Source organism: Serinus canaria, chromosome 2 (genome assembly GCF_022539315.1).
Source record: "Serinus canaria isolate serCan28SL12 chromosome 2, serCan2020, whole genome shotgun sequence".
NCBI lineage: Eukaryota > Metazoa > Chordata > Aves > Passeriformes > Fringillidae > Serinus > Serinus canaria.
In genome coordinates this window covers 40,375,811-40,394,725 of record NC_066315.1, presented here as the reverse complement: position 1 = coordinate 40,394,725, position 18,915 = coordinate 40,375,811, and the positions used below count along the sequence as shown (strand labels likewise).

General features: G+C 37.5%; 1 protein-coding gene across 3 annotated transcripts in view; it reads right to left on the bottom strand.

Annotated features, from left to right (window-relative positions):
• The window catches only part of RBMS3 (RNA binding motif single stranded interacting protein 3), a 702,347-nt gene that overhangs the window by 485,436 nt on the left and 197,996 nt on the right, over positions 1-18,915 (bottom strand). For all 3 annotated transcript variants that reach the window (XM_030232505.2, XM_030232511.2, XM_030232509.2), the window contains one exon: positions 2,817-2,990. In XM_030232505.2, coding sequence (XP_030088365.1) covers positions 2,817-2,990 — 174 coding nt within the window. The remainder of the gene's footprint in view (positions 1-2,816; positions 2,991-18,915) is intronic.

Genomic DNA, 18,915 nt, shown 5'->3' with positions numbered 1-18,915 from the left:
CTAGGGTGAAAAGAGTGTTTTTAATCAATGGTTGCAGCACTATGGAAGAGAGATGCCAAGGGTGCTCTCTGATAAAACAGAATAAAAACCCCACCTTTGGCTCTGACATACTCAGGACCAGCCAGAGTCATAAGGGTCTCTTAACATTGCACTGTGTAAGATATTTTTTCTTTCATTTAGATAAAAAAAATACATAAAAATTAGAGAATTTATTTTTTTTTAGTTACATTTGGCCAAAATTGAAATAAATCTTTTTTTGTCTCCTCCAGCTTTTCTCCAAACAGTAGAGAAATCCAAAGCTTTTCTCTTGGCACTGTCTTCAGGGACTAATATCTTTAAGTACTCCAAGGGTAAATTCAACTCCCTGACATTTGTCTGCCTTGAACTTGCACAGAGCTTGTAAGTTTGTTAGCCTCCAAAGTGTCAAGGAACTGCAATGATCTTTAGACATATTCCATGTGGGAGGTTTTGCAGAAACAGCTTCATACAGCTCTAAAACTACAACTTGTTCTGCTGAACCTGTGTCAGATGAGGGCAAATAAAACCCTCCGAAGTAAAGGAGATATCCAGTTGAGCACGTAATACTGGGAAGATTCACAAATAAAGGAGCTCCCCTGTATCCAGCTTTTATTATTTTAATTTACCATAAAAAGGTTGGTTTGAGCCCAGATTAAACGAATCCAAGTGAGAAACAGGAACCAGACTAAGTCTAACTTCATCATATACAATGAAACAGATATCCAACCAAAAATTAAGCCTTTCTTTTTTTCTTTGAAACTTGAAATTCGTTTGATGCTTGAGAAGGGAGGAGCTGAATTTCCTGGAGTGCCTTGCCCAGGCCCTGCTTATGGACTCTCCCTCAGAGAATACAGAAGTGTGAAAGGTATGTAAAAAGTGTGTGATCACAGTGGTAGGCACTGCAATGGCAGCTAACCTGTTACAGCTTCTTACCGCCAGCTTAAGAAATCTGTCTGATCTCTGCTGAGTGGCTCTGCAACAGCTCCTCAGATGAGCCAGAACCAAGAAATGTACCAAGTTTTGCAAATGTTTGAACCCAGGGACACTGAGGGTAGGGCTAATCAACCAATCTGCACAAAGGTTTATGCAATTCTGCACATTCTAAAATCTCTGCTTTCCAGCAATCAGATAAATCAACTTCCAGACTGATGTATCATTTCCAGTGACTACATATTAAGATGCTCAATGAAAACAAATATCATACAGATCGTATATGTACAACCTACAGATACTGTACTATAATTCTAGTGGAGCTACCCTTAACTTTAATCTAAACAAAAAAAAAAAAAAAGAGGAGGAATTGAGGAATTGGCTTGAAAAGATTGAAATTTCAATTCAAATTTTAAGCTCTCTTCTAGGAAGCACAGCATTCTTCTTGTATGCTCTTTTGACTAAGCAGAGTCAAAGCTTGAGTCACAGAGGGGATAGTGTTTATTCTAACTGATCAAAGTTAAGGAGCAGTTAATGATTGGAATACCCACAGTTTAAGATAAATTAAGCTGTCATGGGATTCTTTTTGAGCCATCATTCTAAACAAGGAAAATATCTGTGCCCTTGTGATGTCAAATACTTTTTACTTCCTCACAAGTTTTTATCATTTTCAATGACACCATAATGAAAGTGAGCAAACAGAAGAATCCATAGAGATGTTTAATTTATTCTGAGAACTCATAGTCCCAGAAAAAAAGTAAGACTTTACAAATTTATTCCTCTCCTTTATTTCAATTACCATGTTAATGTTCAAGACAATTTCTAACCCAAATTTCTGGCCAGAAGTCTGCTGGCAGGTAAGATAGCAAATCTAAATCAAATCACAAAGATCTTGCAATAAGACTGCACAGTACAATTTCCATTCTGTACCAAAAGCTGCACTTTCCCATTTCCCGACTGGAATTCTCTATAGGATGGCAAAACTTCATTACATACACACGGCAGGAGGTTAAGATGCTATGCCTTTTAAGAAGTTCTATAACCAAATGTCCAAAGATAAGTTCAAATCCAAACATTAAAACAACAAAGTGTGGAGTGGGGAAGAAAGGAAGATTGCTTACACTAATGAGATTTTCCCCCATTATCTCTCTTGGGGTCTTTCAAAACCAGAAACTACATGAATGAAAGGGCTCTGCAATAAGCAGTAAACAATACCAATATGACAAAATTCACCATTAGCCTATAGTTGTGACCCTTTCATGATTGTCAAATTAAAACGCACAACAACACTGAGCCACCCTTCCACATTCTTTTTGGCCACCAGTTCATGCAATTACAGAAGACCAGTAGTCTTTGCTTAGCAACAAGATTGCATGTTCAGCACTGATCACATTAATGATAAAGTAGTGAGTCAAAACAAATCTAATGAGGAGAAGAGATGCTCTTCTTCTCTGACTAATCCACACAATTTAAAATGTCTGAAATAGAAAGAATAATTTGTTCATCTTACAGGCTCACCAGAAACAGAAATAAGGCCATCTGTAATACGGCTTTTCAGACTATGTTTCTGACACCAAAACCCAGGCATACAACAATAATTTCATGCAAAGAGAAAGAATGCTAAATGCACAAAAAAATATATAATTTTTACTGAGGCATAAAACTTTCACATTTACTTATGTCTAAGACTCATTCTAATTTTTTTTTTTTTTTTGAGTTTGGGTTAGTATATGTGAGCTGTTCTGTCTGGCATGGGACATAAAGACTGCTGGAGAAGGGTGCTGAATCATCAGCCCCTGAGTGTCTCCACCTCCCAGGAAATCACAGGGCTCATTCAGGTAACTGCAGAAAAGGTTTGCATTACTTACAGCAGGATGTCCAGCACAGTAGGTGTAGCTAGCATGAGACTGGTAGTGCAAGCTTGCTCTTGGAAAGGTGTATGTATTCCAAGCAGGTTGGCTGCTATTCCACTGGGAGCTAAAGCCAGGGCTCATGGTCACTCTCGATTTACTGTTTTGGTACGTTCTCACTGTGGAGCTGGACTATCAAAAAAGAAAGAAACGCAACGTAAAAATAGCTTTTAGGGCAGAATACAAATAATGCAGCTATAAATCATCATTGTGCATACATATAATGCCACATGGTCTGGAACTAACTTGAATGCTTCCTGTTAGGAGCTGGGAAAAGCAAAAAATGGATTCCATCAAAGATATCACTGGAAGAGCTATGTCCCTGTAATGCCCAAAAGGAAGACTGATGACTGTTAGGCTTCAGGCTGGGATATAAATCAAATGGACAATCAATAAGTGATAGAAGTAAGGGGATGTTCTGAAAATGTGTAGAAGGTACAATCCCAAGATTAATTGTAGAAACTTCCATGTCTTTTTATTATATTGACATTTATTGAACAATTGATCAGTTATGCCCATTTTACAGTAAATGGCAGTTTGGGGCCAATGTTCAGATCTATTTCTTGAAGACTTGAAATCCCATCTAGTGGCTAGCTAAGGTGGAGCCATCACAAAGCTACATATCAAATATGCAACCTTCTGAACACAGTATTATTTCTAATTACTTAGGAAAAAAAAATCTAAAATCTTGATTTACCTTTTATTTTAATTCAATGATTTAATCTGAAAGTAACCTGGACTACAGATATGCAAGTCACATGCATTCTTTCAGTCCTTCTCTCATTTTACTTTAATTGTGGCTTTCTGCTTCTAGTCCTTGTTTTATGAAAAATATTCCTAATAAACATCTGCACTGTTAGGGGTGGTTTATTAGGGCAGCAAAAAAGAATCAATTTTCAAACGAGTAGAAGATGCATAGGAGTGGATGCATTTTTAGCAGGTATTTAGGTTGGTCTTCAAAGACATGCAAATGTACTTTTTTTTCCATATTCTGCTCTTCATTTGGGTTTTGCTGGCTTTCTTTATATTGGCAAAGGTGTTCTAAATTTCCCATGCAAATTTACCCCAGCTAATTGTAGTTATTATAAAACTAAACCTATTCTCTTTAGAGCACTGAATTTATGGTGACCTTGTTTATACAGTGAAAGCTTGAAAAATACAAACACAAATAATATTTCTTAGAAATGCTTAAAAACGTCCCTGTTAGCAAATTGATGCTATCAATTTCAAAAGCTATACTCAAGAATGACACTTCATTTATTTTTACCCTCCTTTCAAAGACAACTTTTATACATCATACGTGTAGCATTAACCAAATATCAATATGGGCCACCATCAAACAAGGTGTTTCACATGATCCAAAACCATTCTTACCCTGAAGTGCTTACAAGATAAATGAGCAGGTCAGGGAAAGGATGAAAGAGCAGAGTCTGGTGTAGAAGCATGGAAAACAGCTTCATAAACATGACTTTCAGTTTGATTTCAGTGCTTCAGATCAGTTTCATTGGGAGAGAATTAGAGACATGGAAGGAAAAGAAGACAGAGAGAAGACATACAAAAAGGTTCCAAGGACACATTCTAGCTGCAAAAATATATAGGCTGCAGCCTTTCCAATTTTTAATACGTATTTAGACCAGCTGCTTGCAGAAACTACAGGCCATGCTGGCATGGGCTGAACATGCCCTCTTCATTTAATTTAATTTTCAAAAGTTTAAGGACACAAAGTTTGCCTCAGTTATCAATTGCTGTATAAACTTTAAGTTCAAGAAAAGGCCAAACGACTTCCTGCATGTGTTTATTTCCTGTGCCGCCGATTAGGAAGCCTGAAAAGAGCAGTTTCCGCTCACCAGCTCTCAGTATCCCGACAGATTCGCCTCCCGCCCCCACTCCTAAGAGAAGGATTCCTGCGGTGTGATTTCTAAAGATTTAACTTACGACTAGCTGAACACAAAGCGTATGAATGAACACTAAAACCCACACTAAACTCTCATTAGTCACTGTGTGTGACAAGTGGTTACTTTGTTCTTACAAAAGGCTTTAGGAGAAAAAAATATCTGCCCCTACAGTTAAAGGGGCTTATTGGAAATAAATCTTTTTGTATGAATTTAAATCATGACAAATCAAAGGAAAGAGGCTATAGCTACAGCTAGGGAAAAAAAAAAAAAAAAAAAAAAAAAAAAAAAAAAAAAAAAAAAACCAAAAAAAACAACTGAGGAGTTTTAATGTGGGGTTTTTCTTTTTTTCCTTTCCCCTTTTACCCTCTATCCCCAAAGAGCAGAAACCGCATTTTCTTTTCTTTGACATATTACTTATCTTTCAGCTCACTCCTCAAAGACAAGTCTTTCTTTCTGAGCCCTGGTAGACTTGCTTCTACATAAGACATGAAGGCTAGGTTTTGTTTCAGCCAGACCAAGTAGGTTTTTAGCCCTAATGTACTTTTCCGTGTACATTTCTCCCCTTTATAAACATCAGATATTCAAGTGTGGCTGCTCATTAACTCCTCTTGAGAAGTTGATCTCTCATTGAATATTCTGTGAACACTGAGCTATTCTATCCTAATAATAACTTTGCTCCTTCCTATTATTTCTGATGGTTTTTCATTGTATGGGCCAGTGGAAGGTATCTGTGGGTGATGGGATGTAAAGGTGCATTGTCAGTTGTTATATTTGTTAACTGATTGTTTTCACAACAGCAGTGAACTCCGCTACAGCAAGGAGAGATCTGCCACTGGCACTACACAGATGTGCACAATCCCTGTTCACTTCTGAGAGAACAGGTCCAAAAATGAGCCTATTTTTCACTCAGCCTGCCTGAGTTGCTGTACAGCCTTCTGCCTGCTGCCTGGCTTTTGTTTAGCACTGGGTTCAGCCCCAGCGCTAAATCCAGGGACAGAGTTGAGCCCCTCTGCCCTGTTTCTATTCCTCCACACAGGGTGCATTAGGAACAGTGAGGCTTTCAGAGCACCAAGGATGCAGAGGGTGTCCTACTCGTGCAGATCTCTCAGGATGCAGAGGCATGAAATGAGACCCCACAGACCCCTCAGAGTGGCCAGGAGCCATGGGTGAAAGGTCTCAGAGCAGAGGAGACCCTCTGCTCTGAATAGCTCTGGTCAGGGACCACCATGTCTGAGCCCATAAAAGCTGCTCTCTTGCTGCTGGATCCCCTCCAGAAAAAACCCAAAACACATAGCAAAACAAAACAAAAGTCAGTGGAGACGCTCACTAATTGGCTTTGAAATCTTGAAGAAATGCAGCTTGTCTGCCAGAAAATAGGGATCTCAACCACAAAGTCCCAGGATGGCTTGGTCCCCTCAGGTGGTCAGGGAGCAAGGATATGAGACCAGGGACTCCAAAAGTTGATGGTTTGATTTTCTCAGCTCAACAAAACACTGCATACCTCTGCAGCCTTCTCGGCATAGTGAAGAGGCAGCTCTGGAAAGGCACTGGACCAGCTGGGAGAGCTGAAAGGGGACAATGGTGCCTGGGGGCAGATGCCCAGGTGCTGGCAGTGCAGGGCAGCCCCTGCCAGGTGAGGCTGGGGCTGTACCCTGCCATACACAGTCATTCCCAGCCATACACAGCCATTCCCAGCCATACACAGCCATTCCCAGCCATACACAGCCACTCCTGCCGTTCCTGGCCATTCCCAGCCATTCCCAGCCATTCCCAGCCATTCCTGGCTGGCTCCCGGCCACCCTCACGCTTCAGGGCCCAGCTGCGCCCTGCAGCCAAGGCGGCGCGGCCTCTGGGAAAATGGCTTTTGGAAAGAGCAAAACACTGCCTGGGAGTGAGGGGAAAAAGTGAGAAACTGCCTGTGAGTACCGGGGGAGAGCGGGAGGAGGGTGAGGAGGCTCCTCTTAGCCCCTGCAGAGCCCACCTGGAGCAAATGTGGGACAGGATCTGTGAAGAAACCCATGCTGGAGGAGGTGGAGATGTCCTGAAGGAACTGTGGCCTACGCTAGAGCAGAGGATGAGCATGAGGAGCAGGAGAAGGAGAACACCCAACCTCCCACCCCCCTGCACCAGCAGGGATGGGAAACAGGCTCAGGAACAGGAGGGTGAAACTGAGCCTGAGAAAAAGGCAGAGGGAAGAAGAGGTGAGTATTGTCATAATTTTCCCTTCTTTCTCACTATGTCAACTTATTTTAACTAGTAGTCAAGTTATTTTTCCCATGTGGAGTCTGGTTTTGCCTGTGAAAGTAACTGCTAAATGATCACCCTGTATTTATCTTGACCCAAGAGCTTTTCCACCTTATTTTCCACCCCATATTTGTTGAGAAGGGAGTGTAAAAGAGCCTCTGGATGGGTGCCTGGCGGCCAGCAAAGGTAAACTCACCACAGACTGGCAGGTCTTGCAGCACGTGAGCTTTTACTCAGGATTTAGAAGTGTGTCTCTTTCCCCTTAACTACTGATTCCATCAAGAAAAGGAATCACCTCTCCCCATAATCCCAATGTTTTATTTACAGCTCATAGCTTGTCAATGCCAGACCACCACTGCCACTTCCGGGACAACTCAGTCACCTTCTCCTAGAAAACTTCTGCAGAAAATTATCAGATTAAAACAAACAAAACCCACCACCAAAACCAACCCAAAAAACCCACAAAAACTTTTGCCCTCCTTGCTATGCCTTGCCAGAAACAAGAAATATTATAAAGCAAGAGGAGAATTTTCTTTTCCTTGAATAAGCCAGTCCGGTGCCTTTATACCCCAAAGGCCTAATGCTCTGTAAAATTGAGATCAGTAAAATTTAAATGTCTAAGTATATTTTAAAGTGTAAACTTTTTTTTCTTCCCAGTGTATTAATTTCTCTGGTTTATAAGTATGGATAATCTTACTTTAAAACTTTTAGAGTAACCTTTTCTTTGTGTTTGTAAAAGATTTGAATAGTTTTGGACATAAGCATGAGTGAAGTGGAAAGTGTTATTAGAATTATTAGTACTTCTTGAGCTTAACTGCTTTTGGTTCTTAGTTCTTGTAATAGCTGAAGTGTGAAGTCGAACAGTGGAAAAAATAGAACATAGTATTTATGGAACACTTTTTATCATCAAAGCCCTGTGCACATTTTAAATGGTGGTAATATTTTTGACTAGTACAACATTTCCAAGTTTTAAAGAAGTTTATAGTGGATGTAAGAACTAGAAGCCTCTCCTTTCTATTCGTATGTGAATAAAGCACACCCTTTGAGTAGGACATTAAACAAAACTGAGTGTTCTGACACAGCCTTAGTCTTTGTGCCATCACACCCTTGCCCTCCTTCTTTTGCATTTCAGGGTCTTCATGTTGGTAAACTAACACAAAAAACTATGTGAATTTCTACACCACTTCAAATGCAAAATTTACTACATCTATCAGACACCTTTCTGCCAAATATTCCAAGATGACATGATTATTATTGGCTTTGGCACTCCAAAAGAAGGGAGAGGCTCAAATGTTCTCCTCCACACGACCTCTTGACTAACATTGACTTTAAAAAAAAAACAAAACCAAAATCAACAAACAAATGGTATTAAAGAGGTGTAAACATCTGAATTCAGCCTCCCATTTCCTCATTTTTTAAAAGCAACTTTAAAGAGCTATGATGTCATTTTCTTAGCCCAGACAATCTGAGCTGTTTTCAGTCCCCTGGATTTTCATTATAGAATGGTTCTGCCTTCAGCTGCATCTTCTGGGTCTTTTTTTCTGAAATGAATTGTGATTGAAAGGGTATCCACCCTCATCTCATATCCCTTCAAGGGATTCGACATCCCCTATTTCGGATGCTAAAATGATTACAGAAGATGGGAAAAGCCAAGGAGAGAAACTGCCATTCTGGAGGTACTGCTTCCAAGAACTCTATATGCCTGATGCAAAGCACAGTACTGTGCTCTTAAAAGTTTGGATGCTTTACAAAATACTACTGTTCCCATACTAGAAATCAAAGGTTTCCTATAGCCTGCAAAAGTAAGAAATGAAAATAGCTTCCTTGGAACCTTATTACATGAGCTAAAATGTTGAGGGTTTTTTTACTCAGAGAAAATATGAAACTGGCAAACCAAATCTGAAGTTAGTTCATCACAAAATCCCCCTGAGAGACCTTAAAGGTTTGGGAAACTGAAGAGCAAAGGTTTTATTTTTCTTTTGGGGTTGTTATGAAAACTAAACATGGAAGATATTGTAGATTGGTTTTGGGGTTTTTTTTTTAATGGCAAAAAAGAGGAATTTTGTGCTGCTACTTTTCCCGACATAATCATTCACCATAGCTTGCAAATCTTTTACTGTCTAGGACCAGATTCCATCTGTTTCAGTAAGAAATGAGTTTTTAATATTTGGCCATTGCAGATTTCAAGTTTATCAAGTTTGTCTCATAACCTTTAAAAACAAAACTTTAGAGACATGACCAAATTTAAGAGAAACATTGTTTTTCCAGACATGGGATTGAAACTCAATATGCTCTACCTGGAAAAACAGGATCAACTGAGAGAAATAGCGTTCCACTGAAACCACAGAGAAATGATGAGGCTGTATTTCATACCTCGGCATACATGAAAGTTACAGCTCATCCAGTGGATCCAAAAGCACTGAGCACTTGCCCCCATAATGCCAAAAGCCAGGATGTGCAGCCCATATGCCCCCTCCCAGTAAGTGAGAGAGGAATGCTCTCCATGGGATTGCCTTGCTTGGCTGGCAGGAGCCCTTCCAGCCAGGTAAAAGGGACCCAGGTCTGCATAGCTGGAATACTTACAGCTGGGGCCCTGTACGAATGCTAAATTGAGAGACTTTTTAGGATAGGTCTCAAATAACTCAAGGAATGTAGTCCAGAAAAAGATTTTGCCATTCATTATTTTCCCCCAGAGTTATTATGCCTTGAAAACAAAATATATATGGCTTTCACACTTTCTGGTTAGAATTGCTGTCATTTCCAGTGACAACACTGTAATTCATGTTGTACTTTTAACTGCTACTTGAATCCCGAGAGCATTTTTTTCCTGGGCAAATATGAAACATTGCTCTTGTAGTTACAAGAAAGTGAGCAGAGGAGCTGAAAAAATGAAGGCCTTCACAGCTTGAGGAAGAGGCCATGAAGAGGCTGGTTTTCTGCCATTTTAGCATCCTCACCAGGGGCAAAGAATTATTAATAGGAGATAGGCCAGTGGTAATCCAGATTAAAGCCTTAGAACCTCTTGGGAACCTGTGTGGGACACACCAAAAAATTGCTGTTAGCTGATGATTCTCTAAGCAAGAGATCACTTGGTTTCAGTCAACTTCTGCATATACACCCCTCTCCAAAAGCACTACCACTACCAGCTCTCAGCAGGCACAGTCAGTGCAAAGGCCAAGAGTCTCAAGAAATGCTTCTGTACTTTAAACTAATTTCTCCAGAATAAGAAAAGAAATTTTGCATGCATAACAGATGCCTTTAATGGTTTTGATACCCATGTAGTACCAAGCCATGGAGAATGGGGACATATTTATGCATCTGGACCACTCATTTTTATGTCTTCCTTCCACAGAAAGGAAAATGAAAGGTGAGTTTCCAAAACATATGCATTTTATTTGTCTTTGTTACCCTCTTTGTAAAAAGTAAACTGGGATTAAAATGTATTTCTGCTAGATGGGATTCTTTTTGGTCTAGTTTAAACCTTTGATTTACTTTTAAACACAGTGAATATCTTGAGTCCAAGTAAGGCCATGTCAAAGTTTCTTCTGTTCAGAATATTATTTAGTCAATGTATTGTGATAAATTTAAATCATAACGACCTCAGAAGGCCACTGACTGTGACCTTCTAATGGCAGGTCATTAAGTAATTATTTTCTGAAAATAAATCACACTGGCTTTTGTTAAATTTACTCCAGCTTTTTTTAAAACATCACGGTTACAATTTAAAGCAGTGAAGCATTGTGTTAACCCAGGATGAGCATGAACTCTTTCTAGTAAACTCTGGTAAGATAGCACAGGCTGAGACCCTTTCTCAGATGACCTGAATACTTCTGATTTCTAAAGAAGTCACCCACATAAAATAAACCACTCAATGCAATACTCCTAAAAATGCATATAGAGCCCATCTGTACAGAGTGAGTGGAGAAAACAATGTTCTTCTACCAGCAGCTGTTAAGCACATAAGTCACAGAGGCAAAGAATTTGCTCTAGATCAGGAAGTCTATTGGTGAACACTATTATTAAGTTTTTTTATTATTATTGTATGTTGATAACATACAAAATGTATTACTGACAGATCTCCAGAGTAATATTTTTACAAGGTCTAAGAATCCCTGACTCATATGTGCTGTTGCCACTCTTAAATGAATTTTCTGTGAAATACACAGGAGTGTTTGGGACTTATATGGCATTCCCTTGGTAAACCACAGAACAAAACAGGGTGCTGTAAAAATTGAAAAAAAAAAATTATTGTTATAAATGTGTTTCCTTAGGATCACATTTCCAAGTACTCAGGGCTCTTCTATCAATTCTGCTTAAGTCTACAAACCACTTATTCCTACATCTTATTTTTCTGTGTAACACTAACTGCAACACAAGTTCGGGATCTTTACAGATTAATGACTGATTTTAGCATTTACCTGTGTGCCGAGTTGGGACTTTTTACAGATAGCTAACATCTTTTGTGAAACTCATTATTTTGTGATAGTTTGGGGAGAAAAATAATTATTTTATTAACACTTGAATTGCTTCTCCTTTTACAGTACCCAAAGGTATTTTACACAATGTTCTACAAGATCTTAACATTTTTTCTGATGTATCTGTTTACTTCATGTATATTGAATTACTCCATGAACAATAAATCAACCACTGTCTTGGATACAAAATGCATTTTCTTCACACTAGATCTGCAATACACAGCTTTTTTTAGACAACCCCAAGAGTAACAACTGGCTGACAATTTAAGCAAATCTGAAACAACCAGTGAATGTAATCTGGACTGAGATACCAGGGAAGAGGGATGCTTATGAACAACTGAAAAATGTCTGTGGCACAACATTACTTCTACAATTCTACCAAATATAGTCAGATTTCTTTCTTTGACCACAGTAAGACAAGTGTTGATTTCAGCATCACATGCACATTACAAGCCTTCATGTACAGAAAATGCTTACTTTACTGAATGAGTGCAGCTATGAAACACATTTGGCCACTGGGAAGAATTCTATAAATCCTACAAAACTAACCAATGTACCATTCTCCAGCTATCTCCTGTGGTTGGGCTTGCATGCTTTTGTAAACCTCTCCATGGGATTAGGACATTTATCAAAGCTATGATTTCCTTCCCATAATATTATATCTATTGTATACCAGGAGTTCTGCAGGTGCATGATTTATCCATCCTGTCATTAGCTACAATACCCTGCAAACAGTTTTTATTTTCTGCTGGAGAAACAAATACTCCTCCCATAAATTGTTTTACTGCTGATTGGTGAACAGGCTCCTGCTCCCTTGACAATAAAAGAGCTTGGTTTCTCTGACCATGCAGTTATAATTTTCAGCATAACAATCTGAAGCTCAGCACCGTTTCTTATGGAATTAAGGAATATAGGGAAAATTATGGCTCACTTTTCAATATCATGCCTGAACTCTCATTATCTGCTAAGCACCAACACGTTTGATCACTTGAGGGACATTACAGACAATATAGCCCTAAAGATCCAACCAAGGAAGTACAGGAGGATGAAGCAAAAGGCAGAAAAATAGAACAGACAAAATAATCGTGTTAAATTGAAATGAAAACCTAATACCAATTTTGCTACTTGAATCAAGACTTGCCAAAGATTTCTGTTGGGCTGAAAAAGCTCTGTGAACATTTTTAAAACAAGGAGCAAACTGGACAGCCAGGAAATCCAGGAATGAAAAGCTATTTCTTACTCAGTGAAATCAGACAGGCCTTTCACTCAAATTAATTATTCATAGAACCACATATATTGTATATGACACATTTGAATGTGAAAAGGCTAATATCCTCTGTCTTTTCCAGTACTTAACCAATCCATTAGAAATGTAATAGACACTCTAACAATTCCATGACTCCAGTAGGACAGACAAAAAACAAAAGAGAAAGCAGAATGAACCACAAAAAGAAAATAAGAAGACATTTTCAAGACCATCTCTCAGGGTACTCCAAATCAATTTCAACTGCCTCAGATATCTGTTGAGTATCAAATACAGAACAGAGGAACATGCACACAGGGCTACTGAGTTGTCAAGAAAACCTGCTTTTTCTTCCCTTAAGCTTCAGGCACTCATACTGGAGAAGAGAGAAATTATTAACTTATAAAAAGGATGAACAAATTATAACCAGGAAGTTGACTGTAAAGTGTATGATTTCAGTGTAGTCAGGACTTCCAGGATAGATCAATATACAGTCACAGATTTCATTTTATAAAAAGCAGATCTCAATAAAAAATGACATTAAAATTCCCAAAATAAAAGACAATAGAAATATCTAAGGGGATATGGGATCAGAGCTTATAAGATTTGCTTAGTTTTGCTTTTATTCCCCTGGTGGAAAAAAAAGCAATGAAAGGCTATTAAAATCCAAATAATTCTGCAGATTATTGACAATCCTGTAGTCTAAACTAGTATGAAGGAGACACAGGCATCAGCAAACAAACAAAAATACTATTAAGTTAATGGAGCACTTAGGGATTCTGAAGGAACAGAGCAGCATGAGGTACACATGAGGCAGTCATGCTGAACATCTGACCATGCAAAGCTTCTCTGGCTTTGGTCTGCACGGCATTTGGAACAATGGGACTACTCATGACCTCAAAGTAAACCATGAGTATAAGCAAACAGAACCCTGACAAAGCTTTGTCAAAACTACTTCTTGAGTTAAACGCAGTTCTCTCATGCATCACTGTCTACTGTATGTAAAGATAATATCAGTCAAATGCTTCTAAATATATTAAAACACTTTTACTATAAAGTATCAATGTGAATGCAAACAAGAAACCTCCCCATAATAGTCCTTTCCCTTCAAACTACAAACCACTCCTTTTATTCTTACCAGCCAAAGATACAAGGCTGACTTGCTTTTGGCCAAGCCACAAGTGTTTCAGATTGCCATTTTATGAATTGATAAAATTGCCACTTTATGAATTGATAAACCAAAATAACAACAAAATGCCAATTACTTACATTTTAGAAAGGTTACTGCAGTAAGAAATACCCAGGCAGGTCTGAAAATAGCTTCAGTTGTTATGAAATTACACCGCTGAGAAAAAATAAGCCCAACACACTACACATGGAGGGGCTCTAAGTGGAAAGCAGAGATCTTTTGAATCCTGTTGGAGGGTGCTCAAATAAGAGAAGTCATTGAGCCTCAAGAGAGGAAATCCAGCTGAAGCTCCTCAGAGCCTGGCATGTGGAGCTGTACTTCTTCACTCAGGAAACACTGACAGCTAGGGGAATAACTCAGTGCAACTCAGCCCAAGGGATTTTTTCCCCTAGTGGGATGAAGAAGGTTCTGATCATTCCTATTGAACTTCAACATCATAAACTTGAGAGGTAAATGGGGAGATGGAAACCTCTACTTTTGTGTTTCTCCCTGATATAAGCAGAGCCCCCTTTCATATTCCCAAATGTTTGTTAAAATGTTAAAATCCAGATTTTAAAATATGAGTACAACAATCATGTCCAGGCTGCAAAAATCAGATGAGAAAATAACAGAGACTGAGCAGAAGAGAGAAGATGACCAGAAACCACAGCAGAAGGCTCTGAGGATAAACAGATACTCCTGTCACATTGTTCCCAGTTGGTTTAAAACTTCTGCTTCTCAAGTCAAAGCCTTTCTAGAGTTGATGACTGTATTTCCAAAGCCTGAAGATGAGTAGAATTTCTTACCCCTCTGTAAGGACACTGGTCTTAAAATGCTAGAGAATTAACAGAAAATACCCTAGAAATTCCTTTAAAAGGCATATTTTGAATCTCATGTTTCTATGTCAGTAGACGATCTCTGCAGCTCTGTGCTTAGAATATACATTTCAGGAAAATTTCCCGTACAGTATATTTAAGTCATATCTTTTGTATCCCAATATGTACAGGTGCCATAACCTTTTAGGAGAAACAGGAAAAAACAGTAATAATAAAAGATTTGTACAGAAGCTTACAACATTAGCTACCCTATTCTACCTGAACAGTTCAGAACTTTTGAAGATTGTCAAGAGATATTTTTGGAGGCACATTATTTGTTCAGTTTAAAATACATTTTAAAAAGTCCAATCACCTATAAGTAGCTTCATGATTATTTAAGTGCAGCTTTCAGTATCTAGTGAACTGTTACATAGATACTGAGAGGGTAAATTAATGAGTATAGGTAGAAAAGAAAGGACTCCCATCTACTATATCTGAAATAAAAAGATGGTTTATCACCTAAGGAGGAAAACTATTATTTGGAAGATCAAAAATCACCACTACCTGAATCAGGCTTCTTATGTGACTTAAACATTGCACAGCTCTTTCCCTGCCTCTGTAACAGAATTTACTGCTTCCTCCTTTTGCAGCCTTTGGGAGAATGTATGAAATCTTTCATCCATTCAAATTTTAACAGCAAAGTCCCAAATCAATCACCAATCATCTAATCACTGAATCAGGGTTTTGGTCAATTTTCAGGTATATAATGAGTATGAAAGCTGGTATGATCAGGAACAGCCACAAGAAAAGACACAGAAAGGCCTCTAGTAATTCACATATATCATGTAAGTATAACTAAGTGGAATAAATAACAACACAAGCAGAACAACACAGAGGATGTTTCCAATTTTGTTTAAATCTGATGGCAGACTAATTTTTTAATGAAGCAAAAAGCAGGAATATGAATTAGGTGGATTTAAGAAAGCTAACAGCATAAAAGAGCAAAGATGAGGGAACTAAATTGGAGGAACTGAATCATTATAATAGAGCCTTACTCCATCTCATTCAGCTATGTATATTTACATGTATACATCTAGGTCTATATTACATAAGGGGAAAATGTTGAAATTAAAAACACCTTGTTACAATATTTTGAACATTCTTTTTAACTTATATATTTCAAAAGAAATATCTAGAAATATTTACTTTGGAGGAAAGGGTTAATATAATTTTTTTAACTGTCTGCTGATAAGATTTTATGTAACATGAACAGAAAGACACAGGCAAAAATTACAGTCTACAGCTTAAATATTGAAGAAAATCCAAATATATTTATGTCCCTATCTCCTGTAATTTTAGAAATATCTGCTATAGACTGTCATTATACCCAAATTGTTTGCAGATAGTGCTGTGCAATGGAAGAGTCAAACTGTTCAAATATTTGATGACATTGTCAACCTTTTAACAAAGTAAAAAAAATCAAGTGGATGCTGAATAGATGCTAGTCACACCACGATTTGAGGTTACCCAACTTTTTTACAGGTCTCTTTTACTTAAGCTATGATACAGAAAAATGCATATTTTCTACATTGACTTTCCTAATAAGAATTGTTAACTTAGATGGATAGATCAAATTGATAGAACACACATAAGGGGTTTTTTTGCTGCTGCCTGAAATTCTGATTTCAGTCAGAAACATTGTAATTCTTAAAAAACTCTCTAAAGAAAATATCAATTAATGCAAAACAATTTAATTAGTTGATGAAAAACCATTTTTAGTTCAAAAAATATTTTAAAGAAGCAGAAAATTTTACTTTAAAAAAAGTAAAGATTTTCTTCTATCCTCAAATTCCAGAAAAATATGCAGGAATATAGATGCTATAAAAACAATGGAATTCAGATTTAGTAAGACGAATTTTAAGAGATTCTTTGATTTCATGGATCACATCCAGCTGATCAAAGAATTGGAAATTTGTTAGATGAAGCAGAAGATATAGTGTTTATTTTGTTAACATCCGAGTCCTACATTTTGACAAGATTCTGATAATCATTCATTCTGCAAAAATGTGATAACTTTAGCAAGTGTCATTTAGGCCCTGGATGTCAGCTTTGTTCTGGATGCCAAGGTCCAAGTGCAGCAAGAACCCTTAAGAATATGCACAGCTGTAAACACAGGAAGAAGTCTACAGAAGCTCAGGGGATTCATTACAGTACTAGAATCACAGAAAAGATTTTCATTTGAAAGACCTAAATATCTAACAGAATTGATCCTGTGCTGAAGATAAAAACTTTATTTCTCCGCAAGAACAAAAAGATGAAGGCTTAGATAGGAAAGGGGGGACTTCGTTGTTTACTTTAAAAGGATATAAATCTTCATGATGTAGGGTATACAAGAAAGCTAGAAAGATTAATACTCTCTGGACAGGATATTCTACTCTTATTATGCACAGTATATCTTGCACCTTGTTCTGAAGCATTTAGCAATGGCTCATGGAACAAGAGATGTTTAATGGTCTGATACGGCCTTGCTGCATCGATCACTGCGATACAGCAATCAAAACCAGAGGGTACATATGGCCCCATTTGATCTTTACATGAGAATTCCACTATGCTAATCTCTAGAACATAGCATCAGATTATGCATTTCCCTCCCTTGTGCTTTTCCTTGCCTGAAAATAAGTAAATCAATCAATACCGCTATGATGCAAAATTTCTGAACTTAAGGGAAGTCAATAGTGTTTGTAGGTTCTTGGCAGAATGCTACCTCTGTGGTAACAAGGTTGCAAATTGCAAGGAGCCCTATTGACCTTCTCCTTTTAACAAACTCATTTTTGGAAAAAACACACACATTCATTATGTCTCTTACTTCCTGGAGGAAATATTGGTGCAGCTAAGGTCTGGAAACAGAAGACTCAATAACAGGAACAAACGACTGAAATATTTCACTGTCTTGCTTCTTCCCTCAGTATTCTTCCTACTTCTATTTAACTTTCTACTGAAGGACTAATTTTTTCAAAAGGTGAGTCATCCACTGTACCTTTTTTAAAAACCCCACATTTTTGCATGGAATAAAGATGACAGAACAGAAAGAATTGGTTGTGCAATTTGCATTTAAATACTTACATTTGACTACAGAAGCCCAAGAATTTGCAGACAAAGTAAGTAAGCAACTAGCATCTAGATTTTCAAATATCACCAGCTTCAGACTATTCCTGGGTATCCATTTCATTGTCCTCCTGACTCTTCCATTCCTCTCTTATTTGGGCACAATTCTTGTGAAACTTTTTTCACTTCTTTCTCTTTATATATTGGTAGCAGTTTATAGTTAGGTAAATACATGTAGAATCTTCACCTGATAATTTGTATCCTCATCTAACTCTCAGGAAACAAACAACAATTTAAAGCACAAGACTAAATGGGCAATTAAAGAATTTGAGGTTTATAATGGCCAACAAAGCTTCAGTAACCAAATGTCTGACATGAAAAAAAATCTATTATTAATTACTTCTGATAAGAAGCACAGGCATATCCACTGATTTTAAGAGCTGATATAAACCTTACTGGTTTTTACGTATAATTTTTCCCTTTTCAGGGTTTACTGAGTTATGTTGAGATTGATATCTGTGAACTTATAACATTTTTAAGAGAGATAGAGACTTTTTTTTTTAACTACTAAGACTTGAATGTAGAGGTTGAAGAACACTTTCTCTAAGGTATACTTTACATTTTAATAAATTATTTTTATTGATATTAAATATTATTAAATATAAAGCAATATTTATTTCTAAAAATATATTTAAAATTATATATATTATTAAATACATAAGCATGTCCCAGTTAGACTGACCACAGATGTTAGCTGGGAAATGAGAATTTATGTTAAAGTCCCAAACTGAGCAGCAGCAACATAAAAAGAGTTTAAAAGAGAAATTTTCAAAGAAAAATATACTTGCATGTTCTTGTAAGTACACTCTATTAGCATCTTATATGAGTTTAGTATTTTCTAAGCAAAAGAACTCTTATGGCAATTTGGCAAATGGAAACCCCCAGGGGTAACCCTCTTTCTACTTGATAATTGACAACTTTCCTAATGAATGCACAATCCAGGTTTTTTCCTCTTACCAGTACAATTTAAAGTCTATGAAGAGCAATGTGTTTGTTTTCAAGTATCTACAAAGAAAAAGGTGATGATCTGAAAAAAAAATCTACAGAAGACT